This window comes from Manihot esculenta, chromosome 14 (assembly GCF_001659605.2).
Source record: "Manihot esculenta cultivar AM560-2 chromosome 14, M.esculenta_v8, whole genome shotgun sequence".
NCBI lineage: Eukaryota > Viridiplantae > Streptophyta > Magnoliopsida > Malpighiales > Euphorbiaceae > Manihot > Manihot esculenta.
In genome coordinates this window covers 1409399-1430279 of record NC_035174.2, presented here as the reverse complement: position 1 = coordinate 1430279, position 20881 = coordinate 1409399, and the positions used below count along the sequence as shown (strand labels likewise).

At 37.7% G+C, this 20881-nt stretch overlaps 2 protein-coding genes and 1 pseudogene across 3 annotated transcripts; 1 reads left to right on the top strand and 2 right to left on the bottom strand.

Moving 5' to 3' along the window:
- Positions 1-129: 129 nt before the first annotated feature.
- LOC110600107 (polyadenylate-binding protein RBP47B') lies at positions 130-4731 on the bottom strand. Of its 2 annotated transcripts, none has more exons than XM_021736839.2 (8): positions 4551-4730; positions 2999-3482; positions 2457-2530; positions 2252-2382; positions 1779-1863; positions 1388-1540; positions 641-732; positions 130-544 (listed from the first exon to the last, which is right to left on the bottom strand). In XM_021736839.2, the coding sequence occupies exons 1-8, from the start codon at positions 4689-4691 to the stop codon at positions 454-456; spliced, it is 1251 nt and encodes a 416-aa protein (XP_021592531.1). In that variant the 5' UTR covers positions 4692-4730; the 3' UTR covers positions 130-453. The 2 variants fall into 2 exon arrangements, with proteins under 2 accessions (XP_021592531.1, XP_021592532.1); XM_021736840.2 differs by having other exon boundaries at positions 403-544; positions 636-732; positions 4551-4731.
- Positions 4732-5203: 472 nt separating this feature from the next.
- LOC110599748 lies at positions 5204-8167 on the bottom strand (annotated as a pseudogene).
- Positions 8168-18158: 9991 nt separating this feature from the next.
- On the top strand, positions 18159-20232 carry LOC110600342 (extensin-2-like). The gene is made up of 2 exons (XM_043950170.1): positions 18159-19783; positions 19981-20232. Exon 1 carries the CDS (start codon positions 18247-18249, stop codon positions 19753-19755), a length of 1509 nt encoding a protein of 502 aa, XP_043806105.1. The 5' UTR covers positions 18159-18246; the 3' UTR covers positions 19756-19783; positions 19981-20232.
- Positions 20233-20881: the final 649 nt, after the last annotated feature.

Below are 20881 nucleotides of genomic sequence, written 5' to 3'. Positions count from 1 at the left end.
ATACTAAAAATCTTATAAATTCAGTTTCATTATAATCAACGGTCAAGTGAATAATTTTCCGGTAAGAGTGGCTCAAAAGTGTTGTTCGTCCAATTTTCCAGGATTTCTGGAACAAGAGAGGAGCTCATCTGTAGAAGTGATTTTATATATTCCTGTGAGAGAATAAAGCCTCGCCTGCCAACGATCAAAGAGTTCTAAGCTTTAAGTTTTCCTTTACAAATAAAATATGCACCAGTAAAAAAGGGTTCATCAAATTTTAGATGTTTTCTCTCTGTCCATACTCCGCCTGCATGGCATGCACTAAGCAAAATAGACATATATCAAGAATGTTTTTGCCGCCGGCAGATTTCCCTCATCTAAGGATACTTCTCAAATCTACTGTCTAATCTACTGCAGTCTTCAGAACAATATTAACGAGTACCGTAAATTTGAACGGAGAGAGGACCATGATGCCTAAGCTTGTTGGGTAAGTGATGACGTCTTCATCCATAAGGGCCGGCCTAATATGGCATTTCCATGCATAGAAAGGTAAGCAGCATTTAACCTGACAATCAAATTCAAAGAACCAAATCAATAATCAGCCAATAAATATAGATAATGTAGGGCCTAGATACACTACAAAGTTGAAGAGATACTTCACTTGTCAACATCAGGTGCAGCCAAGGGATCATAAAGTTCCTCCCTTTGTTCTACAACTGGAAGAGCACCAGTCATATCCTGGACACCATCAACCTAAAAATTGGGTGATCCAATAATTGTCAGTTTTTTATTCAAGAAAAAAAAAATCAGCTTAGTTCACCAAGCATCTCTTCCTCAACAGCATTCGGAAACAGTGGTTATAGAAAATGTGAAAATTCATGTAGCCAAGTCCATATCGCTACTCCCAAGGTTGACTAGATAGTAAACATCTTAACAGAGTTTATCTATTCACAAGACACAGAAAAGAAAAGAATCAGACCCTCCTACTTCCTTCCAGGGTTTTTTATTTTCATCATGTTTGGAAAAAAATCTAATGGGGGGTTCTCTGCCTTAAGTTCAGAACTCATATACCAGCTAGATAGATTTAAATTTCACTGGAGTTAGGTTGCCAGTACAAAACTTCTTACCTTTGTACATGTATATTTGTAATCACCCTTAGAATTATATTACCAGTCTCTTTAGGACATCGCCAACTATTTATTTGAAAGGAAGGGGAAAAATGAAGTGCCAAGAATGGCATATAATGAGACGTTTAGCTTTATATACTGCTCTTTTAAGGAATTAAATAATTTTTGAACAGCTATTAAGGGCTAAACGACCAAAGTTACTCTTCAAAGTTGCTACTATTAGCATAACGAAAAACACCAAGTCAAACTGTAATAGTTGCAGCAAGTGTTGAGATGCTTACCGGTTGAGGATACTGTGGATAACCGGCATATGCACCATATGCATATAATGATGGATCTTGTGTTGCCCCATAACCATAGACATCATAACCTTGTCCATAACCATAATAGGCACTCCACTGATCAACTTGCTGACCCCAGATTCCTGTTGCATCCTACAATAAGACAGTACCATATATTAGCAAGGCTACTGTAAAGAAAAGAAAAACTATTCCACAATATTCCATATATTCCATACAGAATTCCATCATGAACTGTATCCTTCACCTTCTTCATGGCATTTATTTAAACTGAAAATTTAAATTGTTGTTTATGGATTAGAAATGAAGCATCACATTGCAAGATATAAGATAGCAGAAAATATTCTCACTAGATATCTCAAAATGGAAATACCTGTTTCCTGCCCCAAGAAATGCGCACTGGCTGTTGACCAATCACATGACCCTGCATCCTTTGTATGGCTTCTTCAGCAGATGCCCTGTCCAAACAGATCGGCATAGGTCAGAAACATCACAAAACACAAGGTACATGTAAACCATGACTATCAGCTTTGCATAAAATAAAGGCTAGCCCTAATTTGACTATCTCTGCAATAGTACTGTGTGTCCCCATTCACTGTCAGTATTTATGATTGCCTCTTTTCTCTTACTGATAAGACAGGTATAGCAACGCTGTACCATATGACAATGTGGAAGAGAAATTAATAAAGACACACCAAACTTCTTACTAAATTACCAAAAGCTTCACCATAAAAATAAATAACCATACGTGTCTATATAGAACATTTTAAAAGTGTCTATATAGAACATTTTAAAAGAAAGAAGAATGGGAAGAAGAAAATTATTATTTATTGAACACAAGCATACCTAGTTCCAAACTGTACAAAACCACATCCTCTGCCTGCAGGAATTTTGACATAGACAATCTCCCCAAACTGCAAAAATGTTTGTCTCAGTTCCTCTTCAGTGGCATTAGGATCCAAGTTACCAACAAATATCTGCAAAAAGAAAAGATAGTAAGAGAATTGGACTAAGACAATAAATTCCTCAAAGGTCTATATTGCTAACTTACGGTGGTATTAGTGATGTCACTATCAGCTGTAACCACCTGGACTGGTGTTGTGTATGCTGGAACTGGATATATGGCTGCAGCAAAATTGATAGACAAGCAAATTCTAGTCCGAGAAACTATTGAAGCATAAAAGTTACACACTTGACTGAGAAACCATCCCTTTTGCAAGATGGCATATAAAAATAAAGAAGAATTTAATCATTGCTCCTTGGCACTTAAAGATCCTACTCTATACTATGTTAAATGTAAAATCAAACCTACCTCGCTACGAGTTTTGTTGCATTAGTTCCCAAGCACCTAGATATCTGATTTAGACACTCAGCACCTACCCCCAACACTCAGAAAAAAACTAAGACCAGATTATACGACAATAACAGGTCAACCAGCAAGACATCTTTCGAAATACTCCCAAATTTCAAAATAAAGATGAAGAGAAGTCAGATAACTAAGAAAGAGTAATATGAACTCAGGAAGCACGGCAGGTCACACTTGCTTATTACCAATAGCTAATTTCCTAATATAATTAAAAAACCAAATATGACCTTTGGCTACAGTATATTGCTGTTGATAAGCGGTGGTCTTCTTTGGTGTTGCTGCACTAATACGCATTGGCCTGGTTGAGCAATAGACGCCATTCATTTCAGTCATAGAACGATTTCGTTCATTCTCATCACCAAATTTAACAAACCCATATCCCTTAGAACGTCCAGTACTTGGATCAGTCACAACCTTGGCACCTCTAACTGATGGATAATTGGCTCGAAATGTCTCTTGCAGGAGGTAATCAGTAACATCAGGTGCCAAGTCCCCAACAAAAATTGAATGTTCAGGTCCAGCATCAGGCCGTCTCTCTCCAATGCCAAAAGAAGCCCAATTCAGCCTGAAAGTTTGTTCAGTTCCAGGCATTTGTGTCCCATTGTACGTTTGTAAAATCCTTTCAGCTGCTGCATGAGAAACAAACTCCACAAACCCATAACCTTCAGGCTGGCCAGTGATCTTGTTGCGTATTATCTTAATTGAAATTACCTGTATTTAATCATTTCAGAGTATCAATGCATGGAGGGCAAGTACTACAAGCTTGCACGAAAATCTAAATACACCTCAAAGATGCACATCCATTAACATCTAGGACCAGTTGAAGTCTTAATTAAAAGCAGGTCAGGGGTATTTCAGCAGCAATATATTCATATTTGTGATGCATTTTCTACTACATCTCCACCAAAATCATTGTTATAAAACAGCACACAATGCAACCAATTAACCCAATTAACAATTAAACATAGTAAGAGTCAAAAACAGAAGCACATGAAGAAATGCCCAAGGTAGTTTAAGCAAGTCTCTTATATCGGTTCTCATTCAGGGCCCTTTAACAAAGAGATTTACTTCAAATTCAGAAACAGCAAAAATGAAAGGTTTGTTCAGTAGTGAAATTAATTGAGAAAACTTGCTCACTGGTCCTTAATTTTTTGCTGCCCCATGGATTTCATACATGGTGTTGCAAAAGTTGAATCCTTACAACCGAGATCTTTTTGTTTGATAGCTTCTGAAAACTCCTTGTGCATTGGTTGTCCTAGTGTAGATATAAGAGTTTTAGTAATTCTTCGTAGATGGGACATGGGTTGGTTCCCTTTGTAATTCGGTTGCTTTCAATAATTTTCTTCACTTAAAAAAAAAAAAAAGAAATAACATATTTTGCAATCCTAAGCCAGCGAAATCTGTAGCAAGCAAAGAAGTTATCTTTAGCGCTGTCTTTCACCTAGTAAAGACCAAAACTTCTTTCTATTTCACGAAATTGAAACTGAATTTGCGGTCCCTTAAAGTTATTTTGAAGAAAGAAAGCGCTTCTCTACAAAGATGGGAAGACATTGTTCCCTCGAAGATGTGCAGTAAGCAACAACAGCAATAACCCAGTAACCTTCGCTTGCATACGACAAATGATCTCTAGAAAATCAAACACCAAGCAGCTGAAACAGAAATTATCTGGAATAGAAAATAGTAATAAACGCACAAACATCCATACATACATGTAAGCAATAAAAACGCATATATAATCTAGTATAGGTTGAAGGGAGAGAATAAGAGAAAGAGAAGGACCTCGCCAGTGTGAGCGAAGCAGGAACTGAGGTAGGTTTCATCGACCCAATACTGTAAATCACCAATCCAAAGGGTTCTGACTTCTTCTAGAGTGGTAGGTTGATGATACCCTACCTGGGTCGTTGCTGTTGGTGCTGCCATTAATCCCAAGCTCCTCCTGATGATGCTTTTGCAATGAGTTCTGGCCCTTGGGGGCTTTTATGCGCCTGCGAATCATTCCCACAAGTATCGCCTGAAACGGTGTCGTGTATAAAAGGTTTGACTTCTTATTTTTAGGGAAAATTACTTTTTAGTCCTTGAGGTTTAACATAATTAATATTTCTATTCCTTTATTTTGGAGACCTAATGCTTAAGTCCCTCACTTTTTCTTCCATTCAAAATAGTCGTTTGGTCAAAAAGTCAAAAGTGAGAGGTGAGAATTTTTTCCATAAATACCCTTAATGACTTGTTAAAACCCTCTCAACGTAAAATCGCTCTATCTTTTTTTTTTTTCATATCTTCTCTATTTTCTTTTATCCATTGTTGATTCTCTTTTTTTTTTGTTCATATTCTTCTCTCTCATATCTTCTCATTTTTCTTTAGACATTATTGATTTTCTCATAAATTTTTTAAAAATTATGAAGTGGATTAAAAGATTCCAAGAAAATGAATGTTTACCACAACATTGAAGAGGAATATTTACGGAAATTGCCCCATTTCTCCAATTCGTAAACAGTAAAGTGTTTGCAACAAGAGCCATTGTGAACTTCTCTCAACACCCTTTTCTCTCCAAATCCATCACCATTTTCCCGATCAGCACCACCACCACCAATCTTCCAATTCTCACTTTGAAAACCCTTTGACATACTCAATAGTATAAGCAGAAACCACCATAGGATCTTCCCCGAAGTTTCTTGGCTTCTCCCCATCTGGAATCCCTAAAAACATTAATATTATGAGGTCAAAACATCAACCCTGCTTGCCTAATATTATTGTAATACCCGGCTAGACTCCGGTATCGGAATTCCTACCGTCCGGTGGAATCTCGGATGTCGGAGACCTCTGGAAGGGTAGAATCATGTTTTATAAAAATATTTTAATGTGCTTGATGATTTTGAGTATGATATTGAATGAGTTTTTGCATGAAAAGTCTTTGGAGGAAAACCCAGGTTCGGCCGCCGAAAGTCAAGTTCGGCCGCCGAACATGCATGCGTTTTGGAGGCACGTTAGGCCCCCGAAAGCATGAGTGAGGGAAGTCCAGGTTCGGCCGCCGAACCTCATGTTCGGTCGCCGAACATGGCATGCATGCGGAGGCACATTCGGCCCCCGAACGTGGTCTGGCCAGCCACTATAAAAGGGTCCCTTAGCCGAAAACGGGCGAGCTTTTCCCCATTTTCGGCCAAGGTGAGCTCTCCGCCGTCTCTCACCCATTTTTGATGTTCTTCCTCTAAATCTTTCAAGATTTTCACTTGTTTTCACTTGGTTTTGAAGATTTAAGCTTTTGAAACAAGTTTTGGAGCTTTGGGAACTCAGGAGCTCATTTTCGTGGATCTCCAAGTTTAGGTCGTCTCCCTCTCGATCTTCAAGAGGTAAGAGCCGATCTTAAGCTCCTTATGTGTTTTAAACAAGTTTTATGCAAGACTCATGGGGTAGAATGGCATGTTTAGGGATATATGCATGTTTGAGTAAATGTTGGGTTTTTGATGATTGGTGAACAATGTATCTTGTTTGTGTGTTTGTGAAGTGTTGTAGATGGGGTATATACTTGTTTGAGGCCCCTAGGAACTTGTATGCATGCTTTGGGTTGAAAAATATGCATGATTGGTAGGTTTGGAGGCGATATGGGCAAAGGGAGCCAAGTTTCTGCCCTTTGGCAGAAACCAGGTTCGGCAGCCGAAGGTACTTTCGGCCGCCGAACATGGCTGGGGAGGCAGGCCTTTCGGCTGCCGAAGCTGCCCCCGAAGAGAGACTTTCGTCTCTGTCTGGCACTTTCGGCCGCCGAAGGTGCCGCCGAACCTAGCTGAGTTTCGTCTCTGTCCAGGACTTTCGGCCGCCGAAGGTGCCGCCGAAAGTGCCCTGTTCAGCCATTTCATGCATATTTTCTGTGATGTTTTCAGGATGTTTTAGGGGGTTTTTGGGGAGTATATTAGAGTTGTAATTACGTATGTTTGGTCCCTCATTTGAGTCCACCTGTGTAGGTTCGGACCCGAGGAACCGAGGACCCCAGCAGTGAGTTCAGCTGCTTCGGTGTTGTCAGAGTCAGCCAGAGGTGAGTGGAACTAAACATAATCTTTTAAATTAAATGTTTTATCATGTTCCATGCATCATGATTATGCAATAGGATGATTGCATTAGTTTCACGAATATGCCGCATTGCATCATTTATTGTTGATGTGGGTGAATGTTGGATGACCCAATTAGTCCATGACAGGAAGACCAGGACCCCATTCTACGGCCTGGCACGGAAATGTAAGACGAGGACCCCATTCTACGGCCTGGCACGATTGTGGACTCGAAGACCAGGAGCCCAGAGGAGGCCCTGGAATAATGGTAAGTGATGTATGTATGACAGGAAGACCAGGACCCCATGCTACGGCCTGGCACTATGTTAGCTTGGACTAATTGGTGACAAGTTCACCCAACCCTTATGTGAATTGTTTGTGTTATGATGCATTCCATTTGAGCATAGTGTTAATGTGTTTTACTAGCTCTACTCACTGGGCTTCTAGCTCATCCCTCTCCCTTTACCCCCAGGCTTGCAGGTACAGTATAGTGCGGGAGTCCGGATAGAGTAAAGAAGTCATGCTTATGTAATAGATAGCAATGGATATGATCAAATTGTAATGTAAAAGTACAGTATAGTTATGTAATGAGATTTATGGACGTTAGTGTGTGCTTGACCATAGATTGTTGTATCCCTTTTACACATGATCTTAGAGTTTTTGATGATGTTTATGTAAACCAACTCAACAGATGATATATCACCCATTGAGGGCACAGATGAGATCCCACAGAGGGATCAAGGTTATATTCATGTTTATGCACAGGTTGAGTTTGGTTAATGTTTATGAAAAGAAAAGTTTTAATTTTTATGCATGTTGTTGATCATGTATGGGATTATACAGGTTCACAGGTTCTATGTCAGGCTTGCTACGGGTCCCGGCGGCCTTAAGTCGACCCGGATCCTAGCGCCGGTAGCGGTCCGATTTTCGGGTCGTTACAATTATACATTGCCCTAGCCTCAACAGCAACAGCTGATCCAATCAAGAACCAAAGCGTCCTGATAGAATAACTTGAGGGAAACTTGTAGCTGAAGAAACAAGTCCACTTTCAAATGAGACACCTAGACCATTAGTGGCAATTCTATGGAGAGACTCAAATCACAATTCCTAAGGTGGGATTCCAAGTCTTGGGATCCCTGAAACATTATTTGAGAGTTGTAAGATCTTTTCTTGGAGGGTCAATGGAGAGATGAGAGAGTGAGCTCTTACAGGAATAGAGAGGGATTTGTTGCAGAAGGGTTAGGAATTATGGTAAGGAGGTTGACATAGAAATTGAGAGATCAGTAATTTGGAGATGGAGAGTTAGAGAAATAGTATTAGGAAGAAGAAGAATCTACAGTGAAGAGGTATTGGATTTTGGTTTCGTGATTTTGAATAGATGGAGTGTTGGAGAAATAGTATGAGGAAGAAAAAAAAGAATCATCTATAATGAAGAGGTATTAGGTTTGGGTTTGAGTTTCATGATTTTGAAATAGAGAGACTTTTATTGAGGGCCAATTTTATCAATTCATGTATTCTAAATGACTATTTTTGACGGAAAGACTATGAATTTGGACAGAAGAGAAAGTGAAAGACTTAAGTATTGGATCGTCAAAATAAAGGAATAGAAATGTTAATTACATTAAACTTTAGAGACTAAAAAATAATTTTTTCTTTTTTTAAATTTTTGCTTGGATGAAGAAGAATAGTGTAAAGTTGTAGTTGATTTTTTTTTTATCATTATTTTGAGTCAGAAAGATAAATAATAGAAATGTAAAATTTCAAATTCAATTTATGTTAGTAATATCCATTCTGAACCTGATTAAAAATTAATCTAAATTTTTTGTATCAATTACAGATCTAATTATTATTATCCGAATTAAATTTAAACCCGTTTAATTTTATATATTTTAATTAATAATTTATATAAAAAATATTTTCCATTAATAATTTTCATTTAAAAAATTCAATATTTCTAGAAAATATTTAAATTTTAATTTTTAAATAAAAATATATAAAAAATTTATAAATATTATTGTAAAATATATTTTTTATATTAAATTAATTATTTATATAAATGAGTTTCGGTAGCAGTGGATAATATGTAGGATCCAAATTCGCAGCGGGTATTATTTTTTAAAACTCGTTTCAAATCTGATTATAACTACTCAAATCCGTTTTATTAAGATTAAGTAAAATCGAATACCTAAAAATATTTGATCCTGCCATCCCTAATAAAAAAGAAAACTAGTCCATCGACAGATTCATGGGTAATTCCAACTTGAGTAGCCCCACTGTAGAGAACCTAGCACTTTCCAATGGACCATCAACTTAATAGCTAAATCGATTAGATGATCTGCAAACGAATAATATGTTTAAATTGAGAAGTAAGCTTTGGTGTTCATAAGTTTTAAATGTTATTAACTATATCATTCTACTCCAAATAATTGGATTATTTCTGTTTAAAAAGTTTATTGCGATTTTACTATCACTCTATATAATAATATTATTGTAACCCCATTGCTTAGCTGAGTTAAGACCATGCCAAATAACCATAAGTTTCGCATTTAGCATCCAGACTTTTCCTAGAGATGTTAGAAAACCTGTGATCCATCATCCCGAAGAGTCCCACAGCAAGCCCCCTCCAAAGGCGAGGTGGTTCCCTTTTAAAGTGGTAGCATCCACGTTCAACTTCATAACACCCTTCGGAGGCCTCGTTCAAATTGTATTGCCCGTAGATCTTGTAGAGACCACCCCAAACCTAGGAATAATCTTGACAAATGAAGTTCCTTAATATCATTCAAGGTGACCTGCACAAACGTTTCCATGTTCAACACTTCTTAGCTAAAAACACTGGAATTTCGGCGATTCCATAACTTCCAGCATATCATGCCTTGTGCTTGATGTTCTGTAGGTTCCAACGTATTCAGTCCTGTAGATAGTATTCCATTTTTCTTCAGACATAGGAGGCCACTATTACTCTTTTCCAGACATAGAAAGCCACTGTGCAATCTCTTAGAACATATAACGTGGAATCCGGACTTTACAAGCAAATAAAATAAGCTGCTGAAATATACAGATGGCACATTAGAGTGATTCTACCAGCAAATGAAAGTTTTCTTGCATCCCAGCTGATAAGCTTACTTTTGATCTTGTCCAGAATGTACTGACAGGTCTTTCAGTAACCCTTCCATGTAGAATAGGTACTCCAAGATATTTCTCCAAATTCTCCATAGTAACAACATTCAATCTATTGCTGAGGTCCTTTTCTTTTGCTTGAGATATTTTTCGAAAAGAAGACGCTAATTTTGTCCTTATTGTTTATGACATCCATTTGAGAGATAGAAAGAAAAAAAAAAGAGTGTGGAAACAAATAACAAATAGGAGGCTCACCCTTATCTAAGATGACAAGGTTTGCATAAGCCCAAGTTAATAGCTTCTTGGATCTCATGAGCAAGTCTTTCCATGCAAAACATAAACAGATAAAAGAAAAAAGAGTCTCCTTATCTAAGCCTACTGGAGGGTAAAAATTGATCAGTTAGAATTCTATTCCAGATGACTTGCATTGAAACAGAAGAGAAACACTTCATGATTGTTAGCAAGTGAATCAGGACCTGTTTCATGTAGTCCTAATCTTTAGGATTGTCCTATTTTTTAGCTGATTTTCAGCAAGATTTTTTATTTTATTGTTAAGCAAGAAGTGGCAGTAGTGGTCACTAGTTTTTAGCTATTCTAAATTTTGCTGTAACTCTATAAATTTGCAGTTTTGGAATTCAAATATATATAACTTTTCCCAATTACTAAACTACAACAGTGGTATTAGAGCCCTATTTCTTACGGGATCTGTGAGAGTTCTTTCTGAGTGACTTGTGAGTTTTTTTCTGAGTGTTTATCTAAAATTCTACTGCTGTAAGGAATTTTTTTAATGGAAGGAGAGAGTTCTTTCTCAGTGGTGGCTCCACCAGTGTTTGATGGAGAAGACTACCAGATGTGGACAATAAGAATGGAAGCTTTTTTGGAAGCGTGTGATTTGTGGGATGCTATAGAGGAGGATTATGAGGTACCTCCTTTACCAGAAAACCCAACAGTGGCTCAGATCAAAACACACAAGGAGAAAAAGACTAAAAAATCCAAAGCGAAGAATTGTCTTTTTGCTGCAGTTTCTCCTAACATCTTCAGTAAGGTCATGTCACTTGGTTCAGTTAAAGCCATTTGGAATTTTCTGAAGAAAGAATATAAAGGAGATGAAAGAATCAGAGGAATGAAGGTGCTGAATCTGGTTAGGGAATTTGAAATACAGCAAATGAAGGAGTCAAAAATGGACAAAGTGTATGTAGAGAGGCTGTCTGGCATTGCAATTAAGGTAAGGATACTTGGAGATGAATTTATGGACAATAGAATTGTTCAAAAAATACTTGTATCCTTACCTGAAAGATATGAGGCAACTATTGCTTATTTGGAAAATACTAAAGATCTGTCAAAGATCAGTTTGACAGAATTAGTAAGTGCGTTGCAGGCACAGGAACAAAGAAGAATGATGAGACAATAAGGAATCACGGAGGGAGCTTTGCAAGCCAAATGGCAGCAGAATTCTGGAGACAAAAACAAAAAGTGGAGAGGAAAGAAAGGAGCAGCAGGCAATTCAGAAAATGCTGCCACTGAAAGCAACTCCAACATTAGCAGCAAAGGAGGAAAATTCCCTCCTTGTCAGCATTGTGGCAGAAAAAACCATCCTCATTACAAGTGTTGGAGAAAGCCTGACATGAGATGTAGAAAGTGCAAGAAGCTTGGGCATGCAGAGATAATTTGCAAAGAGAAAGAAACACAGCAGCAGGGTGAAGCTCAAGTTGCAACTCACCAAGAGCTAGAACAACTCTTTGTTGCTTCATGTTTTGCATCAAAGACATCAAGCAAAAATTGGCTTGTTGATAGTGGTTGTAAAAACCATATGATCAATTGTGAGGAGCTATTCAGAGAGCTTGACAAATCTGCAAGTTCAAGGGTCAGAATTGGAAATGGAGATTACATCACAGTAGAAGGAGAAGGGACGGTAGCCATTGAAAGCCCTACTGGTATTAAAATAATTTCAGAAGTTCTGTATGTTTCTGAAATTGACCAAAATTTGCTAAGTGTGGGACAGTTGCTGGAGAAAGAATTCAAGCTTGTGTTTGAAAATAAAATGTGTCTGATCTCTGATCCTAGAGGTCAAGAATTGTTCAAAATTAAGATGCGGCAAAGAAGTTTTTCTCTGAATCCTTTGGAGGAGGAGCAAACGGCTTTTTCGTGTCAATTTACTTCCGCAGACACTTGGCACAAACGGATGGGGCATTTTCATCATCAAGCTTTGCAGTTCATGCAGAGAAATGATCTTGCAAGAGGTCTACCGAACCTGGAGGAGCATCTCACAAGTTGCAAAGCTTGTATGCTTGGGAAACAAATTAGATTTCCATTCAGAACATCTACATGGAGAGCTATAGAGAAATTGCAGCTAATTCATACTGATCTATGTGGTCCGCAGTCAACTCCTTCACTAAATGGCAGTAGGTATTACATAGTAATTATTGATGATTTAACAAGAATGTGCTGGATATACTTTATAAAATTTAAATCGGAGGTTGCTGAAATTTTCATAAAGTTTAAAAATTGGATTGAAAACCAAAGTGGCTACAGAATTCAAGTCATTAGATCAGATAATGGCACTGAATATACGTCGGAGAAATTTAATTTATTTTGTGAAGAAGCTAGAATTGAGCACCAACTCACTGTCCCCTATTCTCCACAGCAAAATGGGATCAATGAAAGAAAAAACAGAACCATTATGGAGATGACCAGGTGCTTGTTGCATGAGAAAAATCTTCCAAAAAATTCTGGGCAGAGGTGGCAAATACTGTTGTTTTCTTGCTGAATAGACTGCCTATAAGAGCAGTGGGAAAGAAAACTCCATATGAAGCTTGGCGTGGAGTCAAACCTGATTTAACCAACCTTAAAATTTTTTGTTGTCTCTGTTTTTCACATGTTCCACAGGTAAAAAGAGACAAACTTGATGAGAAGGCTGAAGAAGGAGTTTTTGTTGGTTACAGTTCGGTGTCTAAAGCCTATAGAATTTTTCTTCCTTGGACAGAAAAAATTATAACCAGCAGAGATGTTCAATTCCTTGAAAGTGAACAATGAGACTGGAATGAGGAGTCTCAAATAAAAAAACAGATTGTGTCCTTTGTTCCTGATGAACTAGAAGATGATCAATCTATTAGGGGAACAAGAACACTCTCAGACATTTATCAAAGGTGCAACGTTGCTGTTTTTGAACCAGCTGGTTATGAGGAAGCAAAAATTGACAAAAATTGGGTGAAAGCAATGGAGGAGGAGCTAGCTATAATAGAAAAAAATCAAACATGGGAGCTAGTAGAAAGACCTCAAGATAGAAAAGTAATTGGGGTGAAATGGATTTTCAGGATAAAGCTAAATCCTGATGGCTCATTGAACAAGCATAAAGCAAGGCTAGTGGTGAAGGGCTATGCACAAATTTGGGGAGTAGATTTTTCTGACACTTTTGCTCCCGTAGCAAGGCTGGACACAATTAGAATACTGTTGGCGTTGGCGGCACAACAAGGTTGGAAGCTTTTTCAGCTTGATATGAAATCGGCTTTTTTGAATGGTACTTTGCAAGAAGAAATTTTTGTTGAGTAGCCCAAATGTTTTAGTGTGCCCGGACATGAAGGAAAGGTCTGCTTGTTAAAAAAGGCTCTTTATGGGCTAAAACAAGCTCTACGAGCTTGGTACGGCAGAATAGATGATTATTTGCTGAAATTAGGCTTTGAAAAAAGCTTAAGTGAATCAACTTTGTATGTTAAAAAGGTTGATTCTGAAATTGTAATCATCTCTCTCTATGTAGACGATTTGCTTGTTACAGGTAATAATGTTGCAAAGATTGAAGAATTCAAGCAGGAGATGATGAAAGTTTTTGACATGACAGACCTTGGTGAAATGAATTATTTTCTCGGAATGGAAATAAAGCAAGTTCAGAATGAAATTTTTATATGTCAAAAGAAGTACTTGAAGGAAATTCTGAAGAGATTCAGAATGGGTGAATGCAAAAGCGTGAATACTCCAATGAATCAAAAAGAGAAGTTGCAGAAAGAAGATGGAGCTGAACGTGCTGATGAAGGAGTGTATAGAAGCCTGATTGGATGTTTAATGTATCTTACAGCAACAAGACCTGACATTTTGTATCCTGTAAGTGTCCTATCCAGGTTTCTGAATTGTGCCAGCAAAATACACATGATGGCAGCTAAACGTGTGCTTAGATATCTCAAAGGAACTCAAGACTATGGCGTTAAATTCAATAAAAGTCAGGATTTCAAGCTTCATGGATATTCTGATAGTGATTGGGCAGGGTCCTTTGATGATATGAAAAGCACTTCTGGTTATTGTTTTACTTTTGGGTGAGGGTGCTTTTCTTGGTGTTCCAAGAAACAGGAGATTGTGGCACAATCAACTGTGGAAGCTGAATTCGTAGCAGCAACAATTGCCGCTAATCAAGCACTATGGCTTAGGAAGATTATGGTGGATTTGCAGCTGAAGGAAGATGATAGCACTGTGATATTTGTAGATAACCAAGCTGCCATAGCTATATCTCAAAATCCAGTGTTTCATGGAAGAACTAAGCATTTTAATGTTAAGTTTTATTACTTGAGAGAAGTCCAAAACAGTGGTGAAGTGAAGTTAGTGTACTGCAACACAGAAAATCAGATCGCAGACATATTTACAAAATCACTTCATGTTAGCAGATTTGAATTTCTCAGAGAGAAGCTGGGAGTATGCAACCCCTGATCCAGGAGGAGAATGTTAGCAAATGAATCAGGACCTGTTCCATGTAGTCCTGGTCTTTAGGATTATCCTATTCTTTAGCTGATTTTCAGCAAAATTTTTTGTTTTATTGTTAAGTAAGAAGTGGCAGCAGTGGTCACTAGTTTTTAGCTATTCTAAATTTTGATGTAACTCTATAAATTTGCAGTTTTAGAATTCAAATATATATAACTTTTCCCAATTACTAAACTACAGCAATGATGAATTGGTTAAAGGAATCGCATACTCATCTCCAAGAGAGTGTCTAGAAGAAACTCCCATCAAACTCTATCATAGGCTTTATCCAGGTGCACTTTAATAGCAAAAAAGCCTATTTTTCCTTTCTTTTTCTATAAAAAATGAATTATTTCTTGAGCTATGACTATATTATATGTAATTCTCCTACTAATCAAATTAGATAGGAAGCATTTAAATCTATTATATGACGGCCTCAGTGCCATTGAACCACCTGCAATACAGATACGGACGTACAAAAATATCAGATATCTGCTCGATGCGTAAAGACCATTTAATTCCGCAGTACGCGTGTAAGCAAGTCTGCTGGATATGTGGGCCGGATATCTCTTCTCCTACGGGGCTCCATTATCGAGCATAACGTAAGGAGACTGGCCCAAGGGAGGTCCGACCTCGAGGCCGGATGATCAAGCCCCAATCCTCATGGCCGAGTGATCCAGGCCGGGTTGTTGGAGGAGCATCTTGTCCTTTGGACAAGGGCTGTTGTTATGGGTCTGACCTTGTACCGGACTGAAGAAACCCATCAGTCATCACTGGATAATTTATTTTTAAATTTAGAAAAGCTTGCTCATCCATCGAACTTACTTTAGTCTGAAGCTCTGCTAAAAATTGTAAAATATGTTTATCTTAAGCTTTTGAATTGCATTATCTTGTGCTTATCTATTCGTGTGTGTGTGTGTGTGGTTAATTAGTCAAATTGTTGATACATTTTCTCCATATTTGCATTTAGTTTCCTGTCAATTTAGTTAATATTCTGAAGGAATAGCCCATAAGCTTTCCCTTGGGCTTTCAATTTGCCTAAATGAATATTCTAATACTTGCAGGTACCTAATGAATCACCAATAGCAGCTTCCGCAAGCTCCGATATGTATGGAGCTGCAGTATTGGATGCCTGTGTGCAGATAAAGGCACGAATGGAGCCTGTTTCAAAACATAATTTCAGCTCATTTGCTGAGGTGGATTTATTTTCATGATTTCTGCATAAAATTTTTGGATTTCCACCCTTTTATGCGTGCAAGCTTATCTGCTTAGTGTCTGATTTCCACACAATGTCCGTCAATCCAGCCAATGATGTTGGACAGGTGCCTGTCATTTCTTTCCATGATTTTTGTTTTTGGCCGTATATCTTTTTAGAGTTCATTGTACACTTGAGCTGATGAATGATATTGTCTACTGTCCTCATGCCCTGATCCAAAACAACGCAAAATTTATGCATCTAAACTACATTTCTACATAAGAAATCATGGGGAGAATTAATGTATGACTTCTGCCGTATGCTTCAATGCAAATTCAGATTGAAGGAGCATTTAAACAAGGTTTGGGGTGGGTAACCTTGGAAGAACTAAAGTAGGGAGACACAGCTTACAAGTAGATACCACCTGGTTTCTCTCTTTAATCTCCCAAAAGGAGTCATTACTAAACTTTCTAAAATACAAAATCTGAAGTGAGGCTTTCCATTTTATAAAACTTGATACAGATAGGCATTGATATAAAGCAAATTGCTTACTCCGAATGATCAAAAAGACCTGACGTGCATTTCAAATACCATTAAGCCAAATCACCCATTAGAGATGAAATAAGTAGTTCCCATACATGTTTGTAAAGTAATAGCTCACTGCAGAGATGTAGGTAATCAAAGATGCATGGGGATGGATGCCTGTTTTATGATAACCTAAGATGGGAAGTAAGCAGATTGCGTGTTAGTTCTCTCATGCGTTCGCTGAGTTATATTATGGCTTTAAAGTAGGGTCGTAATTTTTCTGCTTGTTTTCATAATTGACAGGGCCTTCCATTCATCTAAAGCTGTTGGCAAGCCTCCATTTTTTCTGGCTTCAGCCGTGTTTTTCGCCATCAAAGATGCCATTATTGCTGCAAGAGCAGAAGTTGATTGTGTTCGGATGGCTTGTTTAGATGCATTCGCAGCACCATTTGCAAACTCTGATTACTGATCCAAGCTCAGTGTTTGATTTATTGTTGGCAGGCATTCTATCATCATGCTGCGTTCTGTACATTAATTATTCTGAAACTCTAAATCACATTTCCAGATATTACATATGAAACGACTAATCCATTTCCTAATAGTAGATTCATTTACATCTGAACTCTCATCAAACAAAGAAAGAATGGATAGTACATTATAATTTCAATGTGTTTTTCTGAAAATCTTAAAATACTACTGCAGTAGGCAGAAAATATAATAATTTATACTTAGCCATGCCTCCTGCACCCCACAAATTGAAATTTCAGCATTCATTTTAACCTCTGAAGGTAGAACAAGTCCAATTTGAGCAGGCCATTTGAAGTCCTCATCCTTACTTACGTATAAAATGGAGAAAGCCTTGTAATTCCAATTAATTTCCAGGAAGACCTATTCAGAACCTGCTCCAACTAATCTATATGGAAAAAAATTTTCCATCTTTTTTTACCTTCTTGATAACTACTTGATACAAAATATATGTAAATCTTTGAACAACTCCCTGCCATTAGCCATATCGAAATGTCACTGAGAAGTTGCAATTTCATGATAGGTTTCGTAAGTTTACACATTCAAGAAAATTGTCCAGTCTCCTACACTTCATCACTTGTTTAGCTTTTGATACAAGCAAATAACCAAGTCAATTACGAAATTTTAAATTGTATTTTATTAAATTCAATTCTAATTAAACTTACTGAGACAATATGAGATTTTAGTATTCACATTAACCGTTTTCATATTGAAGACAAGGGAAATGCTTACGCTCTCATAGATTATAATTATACAAGTTCCTAACTTATCATTTTTCCTTAATCCATTTGAGACTAGGTCTCATTTAAAAAAAAAAAAAAAAAAAACTCAAATGTCAAACTTCCAATGAAAATTGAAAGGTAAGTGGTACCTTAATTTACTTTGTCAAATTAATTATTTTCTTCTACGAATAGGAATAAACAATGAGAGATTATTATCAACTAATGGACTTTGATTGCAATTCAAATATTTCTTATTAACAAAATAATAATTTGATATTATTATGAAATTATGGAGTTAGTGATTGATGATCTTAGCGGCTGATCCAATTAGACAATGATATGCCAACAAATTATTGGCAATTTCTTCATATGTTTGTTTATGTATTTGTTGGGGTTTCTGTTTCTCATTCTAATTAATTAATTAAAACTAAGGCAGCATCCTCTTTTTGAATGGTTCAAGCTGAATGAACATGCAACAGCTAAGTGCAAGAAAATTGAATAATTCATTGCAGATTCTTGCTATATAAACTGCAAGTGCTTCCCTTTAATCCCAACACCCATCAACTAATAATAATCTTTGGATCCATAACCCATACAATCCTAAGACTCTGGAACTTAGGGGTCGGACAATGTTGTGGAACATGGCCAATGTTTGGCCATGCCTAGTCTATGCCTTGGCATTAAGCTTGATGGCTAATATGGTAACTGCAGATTACGAGCCCTATTATCCATCACCACCGCCACCACCTTCTCCGTATGTTTACAAGTCCCCTCCACCACCCTCACCCTCTCCACCTTATGTATATAAATCCCCACCACCACCATCTCCTTCCCCTCCACCACCATATTACTACAAATCTCCACCTCCGCCATCTCCATCACCACCACCACCTTATTATTATAAGTCTCCACCTCCGCCATCACCATCTCCTCCACCTCCATACTACTACAAGTCTCCACCTCCGCCATCTCCATCACCACCACCACCACCACCTTACTATTACAAGTCACCACCTCCTCCATCACCATCCCCTCCACCTCCATACTACTACAAGTCCCCACCTCCTCCTCCTACACATTACTATTATAAGTCACCACCACCACCATCACCATCCCCACCACCTCCTTATTATTACACATCTCCACCACCTCCTTATTATTACACATCTCCACCTCCACCACCTTACTACTATAAGTCTCCACCTCCCCCATCTCCATCTCCTCCACCTCCATATTATTATAAGTCTCCACCTCCACCATCTCCTTCCCCTCCACCTCCTTATTACTATAAGTCACCTCCACCACCATCCCCATCTCCTCCACCTCCATACTACTACAAGTCTCCACCTCCACCATCTCCTTCCCCTCCACCTCCTTATTACTATAAGTCACCACCACCACCATCACCATCCCCTCCACCTCCATACTACTACAAGTCTCCACCTCCACCATCACCTTCCCCTCCACCTCCCTATTATTATAAGTCCCCACCTCCACCATCACCATCTCCTCCACCTCCATATTATTATAAGTCTCCACCTCCACCATCTCCTTCCCCTCCACCTCCTTATTACTATAAGTCACCTCCACCACCATCCCCATCTCCTCCACCTCCATACTACTACAAGTCTCCACCTCCACCATCTCCTTCCCCTCCACCTCCTTATTACTATAAGTCACCACCACCACCATCACCATCCCCTCCACCTCCATACTACTACAAGTCTCCACCTCCACCATCACCTTCCCCTCCACCTCCCTATTATTATAAGTCCCCACCTCCACCATCACCATCTCCTCCACCTCCCTATTATTATAAGTCCCCACCTCCACCATCACCATCTCCTCCACCTCCATATTACTACAAGTCTCCGCCTCCACCATCACCTTCCCCTCCACCTCCCTATTACTATAAGTCTCCACCTCCACCATCACCATCTCCTCCACCTCCATACTACTATCACTCCCCACCTCCACCATCACCATCTCCTCCACCTCCATATTACTACAAGTCTCCGCCTCCACCATCTCCTTCCCCTCCACCTCCTTATTACTACAAGTCACCACCACCACCTTCTCCACCCCCACCTGCTCCGGTCTATTATTACTACTCTCCTCCACCTCCTCCTGTTTACTAAGAGAAAGAAAACTTAATTTTAAGTTCATGTAAGTATAATTTTCTATAAACTTCATCTTGTACTTCTACTTTTCTTTTATATATTTTTCTAATGTATAATTAGTATAAATAAGAAGCATCCCTAAGGGATGAACACTTATTAACTCTCTCTTCACAAACAATTATGCATAATGCCGCCCGTTATACATCGTTTGATCATGAAGATTGCTGTTTTCTATTACTGTAGGTTACAAATTATTGAAGAGAATAATGGCTCCAAATGCATGATGATTCTTGGGGTTCGCTTTCGTTCATTTTATTTCATAAAAGCAATACAAAGAAGCAGCATGGAGGGGATGCTCTGCTGCGTCGTTTGTATATATTTATAATTTTTTTTTTCTTTCTCATGATCATATGATGTATTATCTCTTTTTGTTTTGATTATATGATTTAATATACTGTGAAACATTCTAAATAAAAAAGGTTATGTTATTGCCTCTTATTGTTAAAATCCCTAACTCAACTTTAACATAACAAATAGTATGGACATTTAGTAGGCTAAGTGTGTTTACTTTAAGGGAATTAACTATGGTAGGCTCTTAATGATGTGAGATTAGTTTTAATTAATAAAATTAGAAAATAGTACACGTATTGAATTTAAATTGATTAAAATTAATTTTATATCTAACTATAATTGTGACTTTTATCTTATAAAATTAGAAGAATTGTGACAAAACATAAAGTGTTTGAATTTTTATATAGATTTTATAAATTCATATTTCATGTAAAACAATATTTATTTGTATTAAATAAGTATCACATTGTTTGATATTCGGCTTCAAGTTTCTACTAGTTCATTTAAAAATTAATACATATATATACATCAGGAAAAAAAAACATATTTATATTTAAACGTAGTGCATTTATCTTTAAATTAATAAAAATATTTGAAAAAAACAAAAACAAAAACAAAACAAATGATTTGAACATGTAGCCGTCTACAAATACATCGAATATGCCACTTATAAACCATCCCAACTGAATAACGTAAGGTAGTGTTATTTTACCTTAAGACCTCACAGCCGCAGAAACCATAGAAACCACTCCTAAGTTATTCATTACTATTACCATTAGTTTATTCATATTTT